General features: G+C 40.5%; 1 protein-coding gene across 2 annotated transcripts in view; it reads right to left on the bottom strand.

Moving 5' to 3' along the window:
• Positions 1–466: 466 nt before the first annotated feature.
• The window catches only part of LOC117049966 (chloride channel protein D-like), a 62,827-nt gene continuing 49,864 nt past the window's right edge, over positions 467–13,429 (bottom strand). For both annotated transcript variants that reach the window (XM_033155177.1, XM_033155178.1), the window contains exons 14-16: positions 3,499–3,595; positions 1,918–2,013; positions 467–825 (exon numbers count right to left, since the gene is read on the bottom strand). In XM_033155177.1, coding sequence (XP_033011068.1) covers positions 595–825; positions 1,918–2,013; positions 3,499–3,595 — 424 coding nt within the window. In that variant the 3' untranslated portion in view covers positions 467–594. The remainder of the gene's footprint in view (positions 826–1,917; positions 2,014–3,498; positions 3,596–13,429) is intronic.

The raw sequence follows: 13,429 nt of genomic DNA, 5'->3' as shown, positions 1-13,429 counted from the left end.
AATGTTAAAGCCACTCAGTCACCTAGATTGGGAGGCCTGCAGTGGCTAGGGTGGGGAAAGACAGAAAGAGAAAGAGAGAGAGGAAGAAATCTGCACTTAAGAACAGGACTACAGTATGTGACAAAAGTTGCATGTAGTTTGGTCCTTAGTACCATCTTGTAAGGAAGAAATAGCACACTTATTATGATTTTAGATAGTAATACTTAATTATTAATTATGTGTTTATACCATTTAAGACACATCATCCCTATGTGATTTACACAAGATATTAACATTGCAATATAAAAATTTCCACAAAATAAAGCAATAAATCAGTCAATACATAAATCTATAAACATGATTTCTGTTTGCACCTTATATGCTATTATTATATCCTATCCGAGATTGGAATGAGAAAGAACTGTGTGAGTTAGGAATGAGATCCCGATTATATGAACTCAAAGCCTGGATAACCTATTTGGGAGAATTAGGCAAGGCTTATCAATTTGATATGCAGAGGATACACTGTAATACACACACAACCAAATTCAAACAACAACATACATACTTGTTCATTATGAAATTAAACTGAACATTCCCTGTTCAGATTGCTTCCTAGTCTAAAAGCTCATCATCAGAGTGAAGCTGATTCGATGACTGCTGGAGTCCCAGCTTCTCTTCCAGCTGGAAAGATATCAGATCTTTTCTGGTGATTATCCCAACAACCTGGTTCTGCAAATCAACAACTGTCAGGTGCCGAAGGCCCAGAGACCGAAATATGATGTATGTGCGTTGCAGTGAGAAATGGGCTTGAACCGACACTGCAGATTTGTTTATGTAGGGCTCCTGCAAGATAAAGTAAAGGACACACTAAGAGAAAACAGGTGTAACCTTATCATATCTTAATTCCCAAATGAAAGAAGAACACAATACAGTGGTTGTTGTTGTTTTATCTCACTTGTACATTCAAATTATTTCTTTAAGAAAAAAACATGGTATAATGGTGGTTTCATTCTTCACTAGAATTTCACATTGATACAGGAATGTACACAGATCATACAGGGAAGGGTAGTTAAAGCTAAACTCCAGTGGTACGTTCAGGAGTTCTGTGTAGTTTTGATAGGCATGTGGCATTTTGTTAAACCAAATACGTTTTATAGTGAGGTTTTGTTACATTGCTCCTAACGACATCCTACAGCATTCCACAGCAGATGCTTGCAGAAAGAAAGAACAAAAGAACAAAAAGGGGGAATAAAATTAATCTATTTCTAAGAATACAAGGTAATGAGGTTGCTGCTTGTGTGCCATAGGTAGGAGACAATGCTTGTAGAAAGACATGAGGCAGTCCTTAGGCTGTCCTCCAGCTACTGATAAATGAAATATTGTCATTCACAGACAACACAGTGCTGCTGCTATTCTCCTAGTCACTTTATGAGAGATCCAAATAAAGCTGCCTCTCACTTTAGCTTTCCAACACAGCAGTGAAATGTGAAAATATATATGGGAATACAGTTTTTCATTGTGCTGTTGGAGCTAAAGTTTGAGAGCAGGGAAAACTCAAGAGCTTCACTATACATTGTGTCTTTGCAATTCCATAGGCATCAAAAACTGACATTTAAATGATTTGTTCCATTAACACTGGATCTTTTCGCCAATCTGGAACGTGTTTTAATCGCAAACCCCCTTGAAATGGTTGCCTTTGTTGTATTTTCTTGTTGGCTCATCGTATCAACATCTGTTATGTTTATATAATATGAATTAAAACTCAGGAATGCTGTTTGTACTTGGCTACTTTTGTTGAGAGTGTAGCGTCCCGGGATTGGCAGTGTTTATGTAAATCAGTGTAGCTGACAGAGCCGTCATAAACAGAAGAGAAAATATAACAAACACATTGTTCGTGGAGGAAATGTTTGTTTTCAGAGCTGGCTCCGCTCTTACCAGATTGATGAAGCGTTGCTGATACTGAGGGTCCGTGGTGCAGCGACCCAACAACATGGTCATCCGTTGCTGATTAGGCAGTTTTTCAACTCTGATCTGCAATAGACAAGATGCATCACTATTATTTTGTGCAGTGCAATGCAACCAGGTTCAATTTCTAGCAAGGAAACATATTAGCACAGAAAAATTCACTGAAGTTCTTTACCCTATGGGAAAAGGTCCTGGGGGAGGGGAGACATCTAAATTCAGCAGGTCAAGGTGATGGTTTCTGTACATGCTGTAGTGCAAGGTGAGAGCAGATAGAGCTTCCCTACCCTGGGAGGGTAGCCCATCTAGGAGAAGGAAAACTCTGATCTTAAACTTCTGCTGTCTTGTGGATCTTTGGGAGATGAAAAGACTAAGGAGTAAACCCTACACAAATATGGAGTGGAGTCCTTAAAATGGAGGATGGCACCTTGTATGCCTCCTTCCAGCAACTCCTGCAGCCAAACTGGTGCTAACTGTATTGTATTGCTCTGCTTTCATTTGGACCACATCAGTGACACCAAGAGGGGGGTCTTGTTGTATAGGCAACCCAGGACCTCCATACACATTGGCCAGGCTTGCACCCTAGGGAAGTCACTAATGCAGCGATTTGACTTACAGAAGCATACTCCGTTGTCTCTTGAGACAGACAGATGCTAACAAAAACAGGTGGTTCCAGCAGATTGAGATCTGGGAGAGGCAACTCATGCTGGATTGATTTATATTCTACTTTTCTGCAATGCCCCAACTCAGCATGGATTCACAACAGATACAAATACAACAATATATTCCATTACAGGTTTATTACAAAACTAGAAATTATCAAAATCACCAAAATCACAGAATAAACTATTTCAATAATCAATAATCATCAGCCCTACATCTTTCTTGTAGGAACTGGATTTTCCTAGAAATATTGCTTGAAACACTACTATAGTGCTCCACTACTTTGAAATTGTTACATCTGAACACAGGAAAAACAGTCACTCACATTCTTACCAGCCTTTTGCAGCAAAAAATTCCACTCTGGGAATAGAATAACCAATAAAGCTAGGCTGCTACAAGCAGAAAGCAGGGGAAGGGGGGGTTGTATAACATGTATGTAGTATTTACCAACCACTTGTTTCAAAACTAGCAGTATGATCTCCAGCAGGGGCAGCGTCAGGTTTTGGCAGGGCTTTGGGCAAGATGCCCAGAGTGGGGTCCCTTTCTGAGTGGACCCATATCCTTCACATTCCTGTGTCTACAGCCCTTTCACTTGCCTTCTTCCATTAGGCCTAATTCATAGAGCCACTTACCATGAGAGGATAAGGGGACTGGAAAGTGCTGTTCCTTGCTCACTTACTTAAAAGGAACGAGTGAACAGACAGCAATAGGGAGGAGGAGAAACAGCAAAATCTGGGGGGCTCCAGAGAAAATCAGTGGGTCCTTTGCTAGAAGGTAAGCCTCAGTAAATGCCCACCCTGGTCCTCAGATCAAAAGTGTTCCCTATTCTGTGAGTGTGTGTGTGTGTGTGTGTGTGTGTGTGTGTAAGATAAATAAAAGGGCATTTATTACCTTCTGATAGGAAAGAAGAGGTGCACAAGATTCAGAGTCTTCTGTAGTCTCCTTTTCAAAGATGGCTTCATTTTCCAATAGCACACAGAGCTCAAGCCTAGTTTCATGAAGAATACATTCATCAGCAAACCAAATGACCACTCCAAAATAGCTATGAGACCAAGATTATTATTTTTAACCAGAATTTTTCATCTATGTTGTTCCTCTGGGCATTAGCCTTCATGGTGGTTCAATTCTGTACTCCCAGTGAACATTCAAATAAACATCAGACAGGGGATGAGCTCATACAACTATTAGCAACTAACAGAATTGTTACACCATAGTCTTCCATACTGCCTGGCCAAAATTCACAGGTAAGAACCAAATCCCTATTATTTTGTATTCTCTACTTCCCTAAAAGGAGAGTAGGTTCAAAAATTGCACTACCACTAGGTTTAGTTTCCTTTGGGGCACTGGAGAATTACAGTTTCTTTGGAACATATGACAAACATAAAGTCAGAGGTGGTTGGTTGGCCTACAGTGAATGTGATAGGCTGGACTAGGTGGACTTTCAGTATAGTTTTAAATTGGAGGGTATATAACACAATAAATTCAGTTTGCCACATAAAAATGCTATCTTCGTTAGAATTATTGTTTTTTTAATGACAGGTGGTCATACCACCAACTGCTCATATGACCTACTGACACCCTACAGAACTTCCATTGGCTTAGGATTTGTTATTTGCTCTTTTTTCTATTGATTAAATGTGACCATTCAATTATAACAAAACATTGGTTTTGTTGTAAGTTCATATAGCAAAAGAAATAATTATGCTTGATAGAATGAAGAAAAAGGAAGTTTCAGCAACCTTCTCTTAAAAATATTATCTGCATCTCTCACACAGCCTTTCTTTATCTATGGTATATAAATTATTATACATCCATCTTGCATCATGTTTTGTATTAAACCAAGATATTATGGTTTAAACAGCAGCTGTACTCGAAACCATATATATCTGCAACCTGATTCAATTTTCAAATAGCTATTATTATGGGTCTGTTTGAAAGAAATTGCCTCACAGAGAAACAGAATTGGTTTAACAGATATATCAAATGATACCTTGCGGAAGACTTGACATGCAATCTAAATACAAGCTGAGCAAGGTTGTATTCAGTTACTCTCTAGTTCATTCAAGTGGAGTTTTAATAGGTAATAGGCATTTTGTTAATGTAAACATCAGGAGCCAATGTGAAATTATTATCTGGTTGTAAATGTGCAAAGAGCATTACGATATTTATCCTCGTACAAATCCCGCGAAATAGCCCATTACAATGTCAGTTTTACATTTGGAATCTTAGCCATTGGCCTCTTCCCATTTTGCCATCTGAGATCTCATTCAAACCTACCATTCAATTCTGTTATGAGTTGACTTTTTCTAGACACTGTTAAATGTCATTAAAACTATGAGCCTGAAAAGAGTGACAGCTGTTTCATGTTCACACATTAGAGAACTTTTTCAGTACAGACATACATGAGCCATTTACAGACATTAGATCCGAGTAGAATGAACATATTCATGTTGGATGAATGGGTGTTACATTGCCATCCCCTGACCTATGCATCTTTGTCTGACATGAACAGAGCCTGAAAAGAGCCTACATGCCCACCCTTACACATATATGAGCTCACTTCTGACATTCAGAAAAATGTGTATCAGTTGTGGGTAGGGCTGGCTATTACAATATTGCTCCCCTCACATTTGAGCAGTCTTTAAACCCAGATCAGGTGTCACTAAAAGGCTCCCATGAGGCTGACTGCTCCAACTTATCCCAGACACAAATCAATACTTCTACCTTACTTGACTTTGTTCCTACACCAGCTGAGGTTCATGTAAAGAGCCAGTAGAGTACAGCTTGCTATGCAATCAAAGCCACTGTAAAAGGTATCATGTAAGTGGAGGCCCAGGATGGAACTAGCCACACCATTCAGGCTACATGCAAAGGAAGCTTCGGAGTTAGGGTGTTTCAAAGGCAGTTTATGGAAATATGGCGTGTGTTCAATATATCTATCAATTCCAACAGAAAGTCTTTGTGGCACTGTGCAGACTAACAAATCTATTATGGCATAAGCATTCACTGACTCATGTCCAGGAAAGCTTATGCCATAATAAATGTGTTAGTCTTTAAGATGCCATGAAGACTTCATTGTTTTTGCTGCCGCAGACTCACACAGTTACCCTTCTGGAAACTATCCATGCCACTTTGTTTTCCTCTTCAGGCAATAAAGGGTTTAGGAATTCCCCAAACATGAACATGCTTTATCTGGTATTCTTAAATAATAGTTCCGAATTGAACTGTGCTCCATACTCTGCTTCATAACATAAGAACATAAGAATAGCTTGTTGAATCAGGCCAATGGCCCATCTGGTTCTCACGGTGGCTACCCAAATGCCTGTTAGATTACCTCAAATATGACCTGAGCACCAGTGGCGTAGGAAGGGCAGAGCGTAGGGGGCGGGGCGCCCCAGGTTCCAGGGGAGGGGGGTAACACTCGGTGGCCCCTCCCCAAACCAAGCCCCGCCGCTCGGCACCCGTCTGTACTGCTTTACGGATGGACGGGACAGCCCCTTAAGCTGCCGCTTGCTCAGCGGCTTACCCGGCCGCCACAGGAGCAGCAGCACCGGCCCAAATGAACTGGATTTCTGCGCATGCACAGTCTGTCCAACGTCGGGACATCACGATGCCCCCGCCCCCAGGGGGGTGCCTCCGCGCTGCCGCCCCAGGCAGCCAAAAGGCTTCCTCCGCCGCTGCTGAGCACAACAACACTCTGCCCACCTGTGATTCCCAGCAACTGGTATTCAGAGGCCTATTGCCTCTGTTAGCAGAGGTAGAACAAAGCAGTAGCCGTGATGTAACAAACCACTGTAGTTGCGTATTGTATGTGTGCCCTAACAAAAGCTGCCCTACTTCAAACATTATCACACCTGAAGCAAAAACTCCAAATAGGGCCCCTTGGACCACTGTACAATGCTCATTGTTCAGAATACAGAGAGATGGAGTCTGGGTTCAAGAAAATGACGCCTTCTCTGGAATTTGCTGCCTGAAATGTTAGTAAGGATGGCTGCTGGAAGCTTATAAAAAGTTGTGCTGTGAGGTGAATTGCATACATATGGCGCCAATTTCTGTGCATCTGCTGCTCCAAAGAGAATTATTTCACCTACTTTATTGAAAGGCAATTAAAGATTAGATATCTGATCACCATAAAAAGCTATAAGAAACAAAAACAGCAATAATGGTGTTTTGCCAGAAATGAAAATCACTCTGTTTTAGTTCTGACCTGGCGTTTGTTATTTTCCTAATACAAGCCTGTGTTCCTAATACTAGCTGTGTTTTTAGGAGTAAAACAAACGTCCCATTTAGCACAATGCTAAAGAAAAGGAACATTTGTCTGCCACCCGAGTCTAGCTGGTAAGTTTGATCAAATTCCAAATTATTCAGCTTTGGCCTGAAATAAACCAGCAGGGAATCACATAGGAGCTAGGCTTTGAGAATGAAAGAAAAATCTGGATAATGAAAAAGGCACATGGACACGCAATACGTCTATGCCGCAAGTACGATGAAGGAAAGTTTTGGAACACCACTAATGAAAAACAATCCAAGGCTATTAAACTTGCCACATTCAAGAGAAAAATGAGCACCCATTATTTCACTTGGACTTGCAGAAGTCATGCTTCAGAAGTATAACAGGATCATTCTTTGATGTTGCACATATCCTTCCTATCACATCATCAAGTCTCTAAAACAGCAGCCCAAGCATGTTTCTTGCACTATATTTTGGGCTTAACAGGAAGTTCTAGAGATCAGACGGTGAACTGGCAATTGTTACTCTGCTCTTTATTTATTTAGAAAGGAAGAAACCCCTTTAGGAAAGAACCTCTTTTCAAAGATAGCCTGGCAAGGCCTTAGGGCATTTTTATTTTATGATATTAGCTATGAAACAGGCATCACAAAGACACACATTTAAGATTGCCCATTTGTACCCAAAGCTCCCACACTAGATACTATTCATTCATAAGCACTATGCTGAAGCTATCAGAATGGGAAAGGTCTTGTACCCCACCCTTGCGCAAAAAATTAAAAAATTCTCTGTGGATATGGAAAGTTCTACACTTTAGGGAAATGGCAGACATATTATTATTATTATTATTATCCCTGACAAAATAGTTACAAAATGCACTCAATGTAGATTAAGCAATTGTTGTAGGGGTACATTTTAATAAAATAATAATAATAATAATAAGGCCAGGCAAATATATTATGGGTGAGATAATCAAGACACCACATTTCATCCTGCATTTTACTGTCTACATTTGACTTTACAGAAATGTGTCTAAGAATATGGGGTATACAGTGGTACCTCTGGTTACGAACTGAATTCGTTCCGGAGGTCTGTTCTTAAGCTGAAACCGTTCTTATCCCGAGGAATGCTTTCGCTAATGGGGCCTCCAGTGCATGATTTCCGTTTGCATCCTGAGGCAAAGTTCACAACCAGGAGCAGCTACTTCCGGGTTAGCGGAGCTCATAACCAGAAGTGTTCATAACCAGAGGTACCACTGTACATCCAATGAAGAATGAAATTGAAGGGAGTCAGGCAGATCTTGTGCAGAAGGTTCCACAAGCAGAAAAGTGTCATTTGTATGTACATACAGGCTGTTGCACAATTATTTCACAAGTCGACCTGCTGTGATGGAGTCTTCTGTTGCCCAGCATTTATAAATGGACCTCTGTTACCACAAGTGACACTGTACCCATAGACTGAAAGCACCGAATACAATCCTTTGAGTGGCAAAATTATACAACTTGATTATAAATATCTTTCCAATAACAGTAACTGACTCTGTGCAGCTACAACTTAATCAACCAGAATATGTTGCAAAGCCAATTGATGTGATTAGTCTAATTCAGGGGTGGGCAAGGTTTTCTAGCCATGGGCCGGATCATTACCACGGACAGTTGTCCACGGGCCGGACATGCGTGTCCACGACATGCAATGTCTGCGACACCGGAAATGGCATCTACGCATGTCCAGATGCCGAAAATTGCGTCTGTGTAGAAGCGATTTTCAACGGCTGGGCATGCGCAAACGCGATTTCCAGCATCGCGGACATGCGCAGACACCATTTTCAGCGTCGCAGACATGCGCAGATGCCATTTCCGGCACCACTCAGCGAGTCCCCACGCCGTGCTGTGCAGGTTTAGGGCAGCGCGCGGGGGACTTGCCAAGCAGGCGGCTCAGTGAGCGGGCGGCTCATGGGACAGTTAAACGGCCTCCGTGGGCCGCATCCGGCCCATGGGCCAGAGGTTGCCAACCCCTGGTCTAATTCAATGAGGTTTACATTTGACAGAGTAGAGAAAGACAATGAGGCAGCCTTCAAACTGAGTTCTCGGACAATGCAATGGCTGCTTTAAGTTCTTCCTGCTCCCCAGCATCACCATCCACAACTCTCAAGGCCCCAGACCTTCTAATAAGGGAGCAATATTCAACCAAAGATACTCCCTTGTCTTCAGTACTCTATAGCTGCTGCTGGAGCTGCATTATTTAGCACTGCACCCAAGGAAGAATAGAAACATGTAGAACTATTACATGGGGGGGGCAGTTATAGTTATTTATTTTTATTTGTCTGATGTCATTCTGCTCCAGCCTTCCTCCTTTTTGGAGCACAGGGTGGAGTCACATAATAAATCATTCCATTGGGCACAAAACAAATACACAAAATTACCCTGTTATAAAGAAAATGCAGCATTCTTGCTTTCATTTATATTTGTTCAAAATAACAGTTCAACAATGATCCTTCCTCTGGGTGGAGTACAAATTAGAAAGGGTGCAAAGAAGTCCAAGATTATGACAATGAGGTTAAATGTAGTCAACAAAAACTACAGAAGGCAGAAATAAATATTTTTACAAATAAGCAACTGGTATGGGACGCAGGTGGCACTGTGGTCTAAACCACTGAGCCTAAGGTTTGCTGATCAGAAGGTCAGCAGTTTGAATCCCTGCGACTGGGTGAGCTCCCGTTACTCGGTCCCAGCTCCTGCCAACCTAGCAGTTCAAAAACATGTCAAACTGCAAGTAGATAAATAGGTACCGCTCCGGCAGGAAGGTAAACGGTGTTTCCGTGTGCTGCTCTGGATTCGCCAGAAGCGGCTTAGTTATGCTGGCCACATGACCCGGGAAAACTGTCTGCGGACAAACGCCAGCTCCCTCAGCCAGTAAAGCGAGATGAGCGGCGCAACCCCAGAGTCGTTCGTGACTGGACTTAACTGTCAGGGGTCCCTTACCTTTACAACTGGTGTAAATTGGGGTGAAGGAGAGCATACACTCTGACAAAGCCAGTGTAAATTGATAGTAAAACAATTGAGGAAGGAATCCAAAGAACCAATTACTGAAGAAATAAAACAAAATATAAAAATGCATTTAAATACATCCAAAGCAAAGCCTAGCCAGGAGGTATCAGTGAGATTGTTAAATGATAAAGGTAGTAAGTTTTGTCAAATACACAAATTGTTTGCTCTTTCAAAGTAAACTTTCAACCTTTCCATGTCACTTTTGCTCTTGCTGGGTGATCAGAAATAGAAAGTAGGAAGAGAAAACATGCACCTAAATTTTTAAGAGGATTTTAACTGCTGTGCCTGGTTCTGAGACTGAAGAAAATTCCCTCAAGAGGTCCTTGCATCTCTTTTTCCAAGATGTGGTATTGTAAAAAAAAAAAAAAAATGTTTTTAATGAATCTAGCTAACTTTCAATTGCAGATGACTCCATCACATACTTGCACTATAGGACAAATATATGATCAGTCTTTCCATACATATTAACATTCCCATCATGACCATATTTGAATCTAGCTGTTAACATCATATACTTACCTCAAAGCCACCCACAGACTGTAGTTTGGCTACATATGTTTTTCATTTGCCTTTCAGAATTATAATTCACACACTACATCACTCCAGCTCATTCTGAAAGAGCTTTGTACACCTGCACAGCTATCTGTGCAACAAAGCAAACCCTTTACTTCTTAAACAATGTGAAATGATGGCGTTCTTTGGCCCAGACATTTTACACTATGCTCCAGACAGTTGCCTTAGAGTGATCTAGAAAAAACTGCACAAAGAAAAATAACTATATAGAAATTATTCATGTATAGACTGAGACTATTTGCGTTTAGATACTGCTATTTAAATTATAATCTTATAACTTCCCAACATTATCATCTTTGTAGACTGCATATGTTCATGTTTAGCGAGGTCAGATTACAATATAGGGTTGGAAGCTACACATTGTGTATCACGTCAGACATATTCCCATTCCCATTTGCTCTGTTTCAAATTCCCTATTGTGCCTTACTACATTTTTAGCAGCAGCGATTTATGGAAGAATGTCAACGCTACTGTGTTCAGCTATTTACTGCAGTTTTAACAGCACTGTGATAAAGGGCAGCATGTGACTTAGCAATACTCAGAATATACCCAATGAAATTAATGTGTTTAAGTTAGTCATTATTTTAATGGGTCTTCTCTGACTATGACATAATCAGATGCCACCCTCAATAAATCATATATACACTCTGCTTTTAGGCAGTAGTTCATACCTGCCTCATCATCTCATAGGCTCAGGAGGGAGCAAGGTTCCAAAGGCAAACTGAGATAAAATGTTCAACATTTTGGTATTGCACCAGTCTAGGTGTTTGGCCTTGATTTTCAGGACAGTTTGTAACAAATCCATAGTTTTTATTTAGGAAATATGGAGTGTCTCGTGTTGTTTATTCCAGTCTCACAAAATTTCTCCCATGGCTCTCATTCATTTGGTTTAATCCTAGGCATATCAGGAGAGGTGATACTTCTGAGGACTGGGTCTCTCAAAGAAGGAGCCAGGAGATGGTGGGAAACAACCAGACAACCCCAACAAAGCAAAAAATGATTGTCAGCTAAAAATGCTGGGCCATCCTTGGTGCTAAAGGTCTATGGTCTAAAAGACAGACAGAAGCCTATTCATATATCTGCTAGACATGGATGCCAAACAAGAACACACAGGTTAGACCCATTCCCTGTATACCAACAAAAACACCGGCCACATTCCTGATGCTGCAGGTTCAGTGACATTCTATGAAGATGAGAATCCTGGACAGTCGGTATCCCCACCCTTATGGAATAGCCCTACATATATACATCTGTACCCATACTGGCTCCCTACCAAATATGCAGCAGAAGCAAGTCATGGCTGGAACAAGGGTAAGGAGTAGCCCACATGTTCTGACCTACACACAGAAACTTCATGCACTTATTCAGGCACCAAACACCTGAGTATGGGAAGATAAACTTAAATGTGCTCTGAATAAATCACAAATGGAACAAAATATTCAGTTAAAAAAGTACCCCACTTCAGAGGTGTAGGAAGGTTAGGTGGTACCCGGTGTGGAAAATTTCTTGTCGCCCCCCATTGATCCCCCCCCCCTGCAAAAATGGTTTTAGGTTATTTCATATTTTGGAATATTTGGAAACTCTGAACTGTTTGAAGAATTATGTTTCTGTCATTTCCATTTATTGATGGACTTGCTTATATCCCATGGTAATTTGCTTTACCTATATTCCAGGTTCATTGCCTTTTTAGAATTTCTGTTCAACAAGCTATGTTTTATTTCCAAGTCTGCCTCCCCATTAAAACCTTTTAGGTTTGATAAATTAGCATCAGGAACCTGAAAATAATATAGACTTCACTTTTATTTCTGCATGTACTTTTACACTGCAATACTGCAATCTCATACATGTCCATAAGAATTAAGTCTTATTGAGTCCAGAGAGGCTTACTCCCAGGTAAGTAGGAATAGGATTGTACCCTTAGAAAGGTTATACAAAATACAAAAATACAAAAAGGAAATGGTTGCTGGAATCCAGTATTGTAGGCTGCAATCGGTAGGTGCATTCTATTTTTATTTTTGAAATTTACCAGTAGCTGCTGCATTTCCCACCCTCAGCTTATACTCAAGTCAATAAGTTTTCCCAGTTTTTGTGGTAAAATTAGGTGCCTCGGCTTATATTTGGGTCGGCTTATACTCAAGTATATACGTTAAGCCCTTAGTCTTTGCATTATAAACCGTTTCAATGAGAACAGCATAATATCCTGTCAGTATGTGTAAAGGATAGGAACGGCCTTCTTGTGAAAAGAAAGAATTGTTCTATTTTAAACATAGACTAAATAGTGCTCCTTGCTCCTCTAAAAACAGTAATAGATATATGCTCTAGCGTAGTGAAAGGTAAATGTTTTAAAAATATGTGTGTGTACACACACATACACTCAACAAGACTATGGGCTATATGCCAGGGAAACAGAGAAGGCAAATCCTGATTGTGATTTGTTTCAAAAATCTACATAGTTAAAAGAGCACTCCTACACTAGAATTGTACTGCAGGGGATGGCATACTTTCCAAAGTATTACAATAGATATAAAATATTCTACATGCCTGTGACATTCAAGTAACTCAATTATACACAGAAATGACAATAGCAATTAATATTTTAGACTGAGCATATTGTGCTTTTGCTACTCAGAAGCTGAAATAGTCCAGTGGAGAAGCTGAGGGGGGATATGAAATCTGATTAGATCAAATGAGAAACTAATGCACATTTTTTTGTGCAATACACTTATAGTGAAGAAAAGCCTTGAAAGCAAGTATGACATTGGGTTGTATCCAATGCTAGTCCTACACAGAGTAGGCCCACTGAATTTAATGAGCATGACTAGCTTAGGTTCATGGATTTGAATGGATGTACTCCAAAGCATTGGATACAACCCACTGAAATTTTCCTTGTTGAATCGCCAAAATAGGTCAATGTATCATCTCATTGTACTCTTTTTTCTTAAGCAGCACATGCTCAAAACATATGGTTACACTG

Source organism: Lacerta agilis, chromosome 7 (assembly GCF_009819535.1).
Source record: "Lacerta agilis isolate rLacAgi1 chromosome 7, rLacAgi1.pri, whole genome shotgun sequence".
Taxonomy (NCBI): Eukaryota; Metazoa; Chordata; class Lepidosauria; order Squamata; family Lacertidae; genus Lacerta; species Lacerta agilis.
The sequence above is the reverse complement of the archived record's forward strand: the minus strand, read 5'-3'. Positions and strand labels throughout refer to the sequence as shown.